A 9,244-nucleotide genomic window follows, 5' to 3' on the forward strand; every position below is an offset into this window, starting at 1 on the left:
CAAAGAGACTCCATGCAGAGCCTGGGACCCCACAGGGTTGATCCCAGAACACAGAGTCAATGACCTGAGCTAAAACCAAGAGTGGGATGCTCAACGGACTGAGCCACCCAGGCGCCCTTAAATATGTTTCTTATAATTAACAAATGCTTCACAATGAGGGACTAAATGACAGCTCTGAATTTATAACTATGAAAATCCTAATTGTTTGTTAAATATGTCAAGAAGCTGAGGTATGTCTTGCTCAAGGTTTATATCAAAGGAACTTAGTTTCCCTCCTTGTTGAAAAGAAAAACAACAACTGTCTGTAGATAGCAGGGCAATGTCTGCACCACAAGTCAACATTTTGGAGACCCAAGTGATCTAATCCAGAGAGATTGCTCAGTCCTAGACTTTGGGGAATAGTTGAAGTCAGGGTTGGGTAAGGTGCCAGGAGGTCTGAACTCTGGGAGCAGTGGAGTTCCCCAGGAAGGAGTAATTAACTCTGGATTCACTCGTTTATAAGCTGGTCTGTTGAGCACATATAATCTCCAGGATACTTTCCTTTGTGTCCACACCAGTGTCCCATGGGGAAATCATGTGCTTGGAGGTTGGAGGAGCAGGAGGGAAATGTGCCTCATGAACAGACAAAGGAAGCTCTAAATATCTCCTGTGTGGCAGTCCCTCTGCCTGTGCCACCTTGGGCCGGATGGGACCTGGTTGTTGCCTCTGGAATTCTAAGCTTGGCTGGGAGACTGACGTCAGCCTCCTTCCCACTGTCTTGTGTGGGGACAGAGTTTAGTCACCAACATCCCCAACCAGGAGGAATTCAGACTGCCACACGGAGACCCCTTCCTTAGAGTTCCCACGCAGGTGAGTCTGAGAACCCACCAAGTACTGCAGGAAAGGGTCAGAGACAATCCAAGCCAGGTGCATTTACCTGAGGTCAGCTGGCAGTTGCCATCCTAGTCCAGAACCTAGAGATCTCTATGCTTGGTTGATGGCCAGATGAGCTGATTAATGGATTCATTGATGATGTTAAAGAAAGAAGTGGACATTGGTTTTCTGTATTGTGCATTGTCTCTACCAGGTCTTTGGGGATTATTTTGTTTTAGTTTTAGACAGTAATCTTTTTTTAATTAAAATTCAATTAACCAACATAGAGCACATCATTAGTTTTTGATGGAGTGTTCAATGATTCATTAGTTGCCTATAACATCCAGTGCTCATCACCACACATACCCTCCTTAATGCCCATCACCCAGTTACCCCATCCCCCCACCCACCTCCCTTTACACAACCCTCCATTTGTTTCTAGGGATCAAGAGTCTCTCAAGATTTGACTCCCTCTCTGGTTTCTTCCCATTCAGTTTTCCCTCCCTTCCCCTATGATCCTCTGCACTATTCCTTATACTCCACATGTGAGTGAAACCATATTATAATTGTCTTTCTCTGCTTGACTTATTTCACTTAGCATAATCCCCTCCAGTTTCACCCATGTTGATGTAAATGATAGGTGTTCATCCTTTCTGATGGCTGAGGGATATTCTATTGTATATACGAAACACAGCTTTTTTTTTGTGAGAGCCATTAACATTATTTTATTTATGAAATTTCAATAATAGATACACTGAATACACTATTGTTAGAATAAGTTTAGATGTCTCAGTAATTATCACCTTTGATTGCACTTAGAATACGCATTGGAAAGATGAATGACGGAGTTGACATATTGGCAAAATCTTTGCAATTTGTTTCAGTAATGGTTGGTAAACAGGGGTAATGTTAAGTAAAACAGATTTACAGTAATCATACAAAGGGTGATTTTTCACAGTTGTTGTCAATCAAAATAATAATTTCCAAAATCCCATAGCTGCTTCTTATGAAGTGCTGTGTATTTAGTTTCACACACAGTAGTCAACATATCAGCATGCTTTATTATTTTATATAGGTAGTAAAAATGCTTGCTGGTTATCTGAAGTGACTTTAGCTGAATTCAACTTTAACTGAATCCTCCTCCAGCTCCTCCTCTTTCTCCTCCTCTTCCTCCTTCTCCTCCTCCTCCTCTCCTCCTCTTCCTCTTAATGGAGGAGAAGTAGAAGGGGGAAGAATTGGTAAACTAAGAGCAGTTCTAATAACTAACTTTTGTCTTATGAGTTTTCCAAATGGGCTGTCAGACTCTTAATATAAATCCATTCCTGAGGCCTTTCTTCCTAAAAAAAAAAAAAAATTAGAACACACAAATGATTTAGAAAAATCATACCTCCCCCACAGACCCTGAGGTATATACACTCTGTAGATCCTACATAGAATATTGTCTTGCTATGGAGTCTTAAAAGGAATTAAGAGGGTTAAACAATGATTGATCTGACAGTAATAATTTTTTGGTAATGTTATCTGGTGTTTTATTACATTCACTGCTGTTAGGGTTCAGGGAATCAATAAGTAATACCCTGTTATTCCCCTCCTGAGTTTAAAATCAATACAGAATTAAGGCCCAGGAGACAGACAAATGGAGGTCAAGTAGCCAGTTTTCTTATAAACATAAACATCTTATAAAAAGTGTGGTTTTAAATGTGTAGGCAAATTGGCTCAATACTCCAGCACTGAGTTAAGCAGACTTTCCAATGTAGTCATTGGCAGGTCTGAACAACCAGATGCCTCCCCAACAGGGCCAGATTGGCCCCTTTAAGTTTATTGCATGACATCAGAGAAATTGCCTGAGATACGATGACCAAGAAGCACTGAAAGAGGCAAGAGGCTGGAAGGTGCTGAGCTAGATGTGGTCAGTGCCTTCTGCCAAACTTGGGGAACAGTGGAGCTGGGAGAAGACCAGGCGGGTTGCTCTAATGGAGCCCTTCATGAAAGCAAGAGGCTAAGGGGAGGGGGAAGAGTCTACTCATCATCCTCTACCTAGTGGTTCTATTAACCCATTGGACTTTCCCACACTACTCATTTCTTCCATCACCAATTATTATTGTTCATGTTGTCAATTACAGATTAAAATACTACGTGAAAAATGAATATCAGTATACAGACAATAATGGAATGTCTCTGATATAAGAGCATCAAATATGGAGAGCATAATTTTTCCATTATTGAATTCCTAGATACTGATTAAAATTCCCATAATTAATCAACCTGCTATGTGAAAATCCAAATAAAAAGCCAAAGTTGTTCATTAAGTCCAGAGAATTAAAGTCCAAAATCAAAATTTTTGCTTTGCCAGCCAGTGGTAACTGTTGTGATACCTGAGTAGTGAGTGACTTCAGGGGCTGTCATTCAGTAAAATTAGGCATAGTTCCTTCATCATTTCAGATGCACTCTTTTCTTTTTTTATGTTATGTTAGTCACCATACAGTACATCACTAGTTTTTGATGTAGTGTTCCATGATTCATTATTTGCATATAACACCCAGTGCACCATGCAATACATGCCCTCCTTAATAGCCATCACTGGGCTAACCCATGCCACCACGCCCCTCCCCTCTGAAACCCTCAGTTTGTTTCCCAGAGTCCATAGTCTCTCATGGTTTGTCTCTCCCTCTGATTTCCCTTCCTTCAGTTTTCCCTTCCTTCTCCTAATGTCCTCCATGTTACTCCTTATGTTCCACGTGTAAGTAAAACCATATGATAATTGTCTTTCTCTGCTTGACTTATTTCACTTAGCATAATCTCCTCCAGTTCCATCCATGTCAATGCAAATGGTGGGTATTCATCCTTTCTGATGGCTGAGTAATATTCCATTGTATATATGGACCACATCTTCTTTATCCATTCATCTGCCGAAGGGCATCTCAGCTCCTTCCACAGTTTGGCTATTGTGGACATTGCTGCTATGAACATTGGGGTGCAGTTCCCCCAGTGGTTCTAAACTTTGAAGCAGTGACCCCTTTGAAAATTTGCTGCAAACTGTGGACTCTTGTGCCTGAAAAGTGCATTTATACACATGCATATATTTAAGTTCAGAAACCTCCTGTTCCCTCAGTATCTTGTGTATGCTAGTTAAGGATTCTTGCTCAAAAGTACAGTTAAATTTTCAGATCAAGTCTGCATCCAGAGGACTATGTACTCAGACCACACTGTTTTGCCTGATTACATTGCTTTTATTGAATTGAGCATTGTTACACTTCACCTGGTATTGAGGAACATTTTGAGAAACAGCTCCGTGAAATTCACTCATGTTTTCATCGTAGTACTAATGGAGACTTTGTCCCTATCTCAGTGTTTTACACAGCATGAGATTACAGTCCATTAGTGGGATGTGAAATCAATTTCACGGTCTCAAACACCAAATATTTCTTGGTTTTGTACTCTTTATCTCACTCTTGTGTGTGTGATATTTAATTTTAATGTTACCCTTTCCTTTATAATAAGTTTAAGTAAGTATTTTTTCATGAAACTTTTAGTTTTTTATATGTGTGTACTGGATTGCTGTACAAAATGTGTTTCTTAAATAACTATGTTTGGGGTCAAAAATGCTTGAAACTACTGTACTCTATCATACTTCTCTTAACATGGACTCAGAGGAGAAAAGTCTTCTCTTTATTTTCCTCAGTAAAATGGGAATAATAGTTGCTACTTCACAGGGTTATCATGAAGAGGAAATGCATATAAAGTGCTTAGAACAGGGGCACCTGAGTGGCACAGCAGTTAAGCGTCTGCCTTCGGCTCAGGGCGTGATCCCGGCGTTATGGGATCAAGCCCCACATCAGGCTCCCCCACTATGAGCCTGCTTCTTCCTCTCCCACTCCCCCTGCTGTGTTCCCTCTCTCACTGGCTGTCTCTCCCTCTGTTAAATAAATAAATAAATAAAATCTTTAAAAAAGTGCTTAGAACAGTGCTATCCTAGCACATAGCAGGTGCTCAATAAACACTAACTGTTAGTGCCAGGAAATGGCATCTTCAGAGCTAATGCTTTGATTTTATCTTACACACATCAAAAAGCAAATGATGTCCTTTATTTTGGCTGTTAAAAAATGAGAAACTCAGAGATATATTTGTGACAAAAGTACTCTGGAAAACAATATGGAGATTTCTCAAGAAGTTGAAAATAGAGCTACCCTACGACCAGCAATTGCACTACTAGGTATTTACCTCAAAGATACAGATCTACCAGGTCTTCATATTTCTACAGTAGGGTCAGGGGGTTGGGGGTTTTTCCCGTTTTTTATTGCATTCTTTCAAACAAGGAATTGGAGGGGGGTTTGTTTCTTTTTACCAACTTGGCTGCATGCATTGAGTTCTATTCATGTATGTATAGACATGTATGTGGGGAATTGTGTTTATTAGTAGTATGGGCTCAAGTCTGTACTCAGTTGTATGGTGTTCTCTACATTGCTTTTTTGATTTTATTATCCTTGCTGAAAAAATTGAACTGTCACTGATCTTCTTCACTTGCCAATCCTTGCAACACATGAAGTAGAAAATAAATGGCATTTTAGACATTGAGTGCTAATAAATCACCTCTAGATACATTCCCCACCTGTTTCCACATCTCTGTCATTCCCCAGGGTCCTTCTGGCTGTGTGTGATGAGATCCATTTCTAACAGTTGCATCGTCTTTGACCATCATCTCTTCTTTACATGTGACTGAAGATATCACCTTTAGCTTCCAAAAGCTTATTTGATTCCATATATCTTTATGTAAGAAAAACGTTTTCAGTTACATGCTGCTTCCTCCCCAGTTGTAAAGTTCATTCTATCATGTCCTGTTATTCCAAGTCCTTGAACATTTAATCTGGAATGAGTGTCCCATCTTGATAGCACAAAATTACTGTTTTATTTTTTTAATAATATTTTTAATTTTATTATGTTAGTCACCATACAGTACATCCCTGGTTTCTGATGTAAAGTTCCATGATTCATTACTTGCGTATAACACCCAGTGCACCATGCTATACGTGCCCTCCTTACTACCCATCACCAGCCTATCCCAGTACCCCAACCCCCTCCCCTCTGAAGCCCTGTTTGTTTCTCATAGTCCATAGTCTCTCACAGTTCCTTCCCCCTTCTGATTACCCCCCTTTCTTTATCCCTTTCTTCTCCTACCGATCTTCCTTCTTCTTATGTTCCATAAATGAGTGAAACCATATGATAATTGTCTTTATATACGATAGTTTTAGATTCTCATAGAATTTTGTTTCACACAGTTGTTTTGAAAACACTACACTTGACCTAATTTCATTCCTCCTGACAATCTTTCTTCCTTAAGTACTTAGTGTCTAAAACTTCTGTTCCTAGACGATGCACACATACCCATTCATCCACCGTACAAATGATGAGTGGTATCCTGTGCTCATCATAAATGCTCTTAGTTTCAGGGCAGTCTTTTTTCTACTTGTGTCCATTCTTCCTTCTTTCTCAATAATACCTCATGGACTTGCCTCCAGTCTACTAGAGAAGTGCTGATTCTTTATTTCGGGGTCTGCATCATATTTCACAATGTGGCCATGCTGCTCACACTGTGAAAGCTTTTTCTCTCTTCCTCAAAACATTGCTATTAAAACAATTCTACAAAAATATTTGGTGATTGTTATGTTAAAAATCTGGTTCTCCTCTAGAGGAAATACTGTTACCTAGGGGGACACTGAGCAATTTGGAGTCAGAAAATAGGTGTCAGGAGAGGCCAGGGACTTCTAAACATCCTACAAAGCCCAGGACACAGGCCACCACAGAGAATAGTCTGGACCACAATGTCAATATGCTGAGATTAAGAACCCCTGAGCTAAAGAATATCTGTATTTTCATATTTATAGCTGTCCTCAGGTTGTTTTCCTAACATTGTAACAGTTCACATTTCTGCCAGCAAAATTAGAGAAAATTCTTTTTCTACCTGGTTAAAAATTCCAACCCAATCAGCATGAAAGATCTTTACACTGTCTTAGAGGCTGATGGGTGTGAAGAGATCTCTTGTTGTTTTCTTAAACTATTACTAAATTTGACAAATATTTATATACTGGAGCACCAGGTCCATTGTTAGATGCCTATTATTACGATATGTCCATAAACTCCATGCCTATTCTGCAGTTAGCAGCATTATTCCAAGGTGACTCTTAAAATAGAGAGGTCAGAACTCAATCACCAGATTGTACCTCAGGCTGGACTGTATTGCAATTTACAGGACACAATTGCAAGTAGATTATAAACCAACTGAGACACACACATGCTCCCCAAAAATAATTTCATGACTGCAGAATACAAATTGTCCCAGGTCAACCATGTGAGCAATGCCCTTCGTGTGAAAATTAATGATCTTTCTTCCTCTTTCCTGGTAGTTAATACAAGCACATGCAACCAGGCAATGATACAAGCATATCAGAATTCCTTCTTCTGGGACTGTCAGAGGAACCAGAGCTGCAGCCCCTCCTATTCGGGCTTTTCCTCTCCATGTACCTGATCACTGTGTGTGGAAACCTGCTCCTCATCCTGGCCGTCAGCTCTGACTTCCGCCTCCACACCCCCATGTACTTCTTCCTGGCCAACCTGTCCTTTGTAGACATATGTGTCACGTCCACCACCATCCCCAAGATGCTGTGGAACATCCAGACTCAGAGCAAAGTCATAACCTACACAGGCTGCATCACCCAAATGTACTTCTTCATAATCTTTTCAGGGTTGGACATTTATCTCCTGAGTGTGATGGCTTACGACAGGTTTGCGGCTATCTGTCACCCCCTGCACTACACAGTCATCATGAACCCCCGGCTCTGTGGACTGTTGGTTCTGGTGTCTTGGATCACAAATGTCTTGCATTCCTTGTTACAGACCTCAACTGTGTTGCAGCTGTCCTTCCGAAGAGAGGTAGAGATCACCCACTTTTTCTGTGAACTCAATCAGATCATCCAACTTGCATGTTCTGACACCTTTCTTAATAACGTGGTGATGTATTTTGCAGCTGTCCTGCTGGGTGGTGGTCCTTTTGCTGGGATCCTTTACTCTTACTCTAAGATAGTTTCCTCCATCCTTGGGATCTCATCAGCTCAGGGCAAGTATAAAGCATTTTCCACCTGTGCATCTCACCTCTCAGTTGTCTCCTTATTTTTTTGTACATGCCTAGGAGTGTACCTTAGCTCTGCTGCTCCCCAGAGCTCCCACACAAGTGCAGTGGCCTCGGTGATGTACACGGTGGTCACCCCCATGCTGAACCCCTTCTTCTACAGCCTGAGGAATGGAGATGTAAAGAGGGCTCTGAAAATAATCATTGGGCTTCCAGTGATATAAGGGACAATGGTCCTGGGGCTGAAGAAGTGCCCATGATCGCAGGGCTCACAGCCTCAGAGCCAGGAACTGCTTTTCTTTGATCAGGCTGTGGAAGTAGAATCTGCCCCTTCTATTTATTTCCTGGAAATTCCATTTGTTTGAATTCAACTTATCCATACCTTTAAGTATTTACTTTATTAAACTTCTGCTCTGTCTGATACACAGTTTTCTCCTTTGTCCATTTTCATATGTCCCCAGTGTTTTCCCCAAGCTTGGATCTCAAATGCCTGGAAATTTCTGTATCTTACATGAGGCAAGTTGGATTTCTTAAAAATAGTTTCATTCCACATGACTTATATCATACCAGGTAAATTTTCCCTCGATTTTCCAAAGGTATAATCATGGGTTGTATTCTTCATATGGAAGAAACTACATTGGCCACTAAGCCCTTCAGGTAACTTTATTGTAGAGGAGAATACAAACCCCACCTTTTCTCCTGAGTCTGTCAGTCTTTTTACATCACTACCTTCACCCTTCTTCCTGAAAATGGACTCCAACACTGTTCTCTTTATGTCTCAGGCTCCTGACAGGGATGCTCAGGCTAGGAAAGCCCAGGTACCCCCTGCGTCCTGTGCTTGTGGACATTCCCACAGATGCTTCCCTGACCAGAGCCTCTGCTGTGGCTGCACCAGCCCTTGGTTTCTTACTGTGATTACAAGACAGGCCTCAGCAGCACCCATCAGAGAACTCTAACAAAACCAGGTCTATTCCTCACAGGTCCTGGAGGTCACATGGAATGCCCAAAGGCTATTCTATGAGGTCTCAGAGTGGGGGAGAGGCATTGAGAAGGAGAGAGAGAGAGACAGTGCCTCTGAGGGATCTAACTTTATTAGGGCTTGTGGCCAGAGTGCTTAGGGGTTTGCATTTTAACACTTTATTGGAGAATTTTATATGAGTAGAATTCAGCTGCTCGAGAGGAAAAAGCAGTGACTCATGTGTCAGTATGGAGGCTGCCCAGGGCTTTCTGAAGAGGTACTTCATGGCTGGGGCAACCTGAGTACTTATC

At 41.2% G+C, this 9,244-nt stretch overlaps 1 protein-coding gene across 1 annotated transcript; it reads left to right on the plus strand.

Moving 5' to 3' along the window:
- Positions 1-7,266: 7,266 nt before the first annotated feature.
- On the plus strand, positions 7,267-8,199 carry LOC113248933 (olfactory receptor-like protein OLF4). The gene has a single exon (XM_026490522.1). It carries the CDS (start codon positions 7,267-7,269, stop codon positions 8,197-8,199), a length of 933 nt encoding a protein of 310 aa, XP_026346307.1.
- The last annotated feature ends 1,045 nt before the right edge of the window (positions 8,200-9,244 follow it).

This window comes from Ursus arctos, unplaced genomic scaffold (genome assembly GCF_023065955.2).
Source record: "Ursus arctos isolate Adak ecotype North America unplaced genomic scaffold, UrsArc2.0 scaffold_14, whole genome shotgun sequence".
In the NCBI taxonomy this organism is placed as follows: Eukaryota; Metazoa; Chordata; class Mammalia; order Carnivora; family Ursidae; genus Ursus; species Ursus arctos.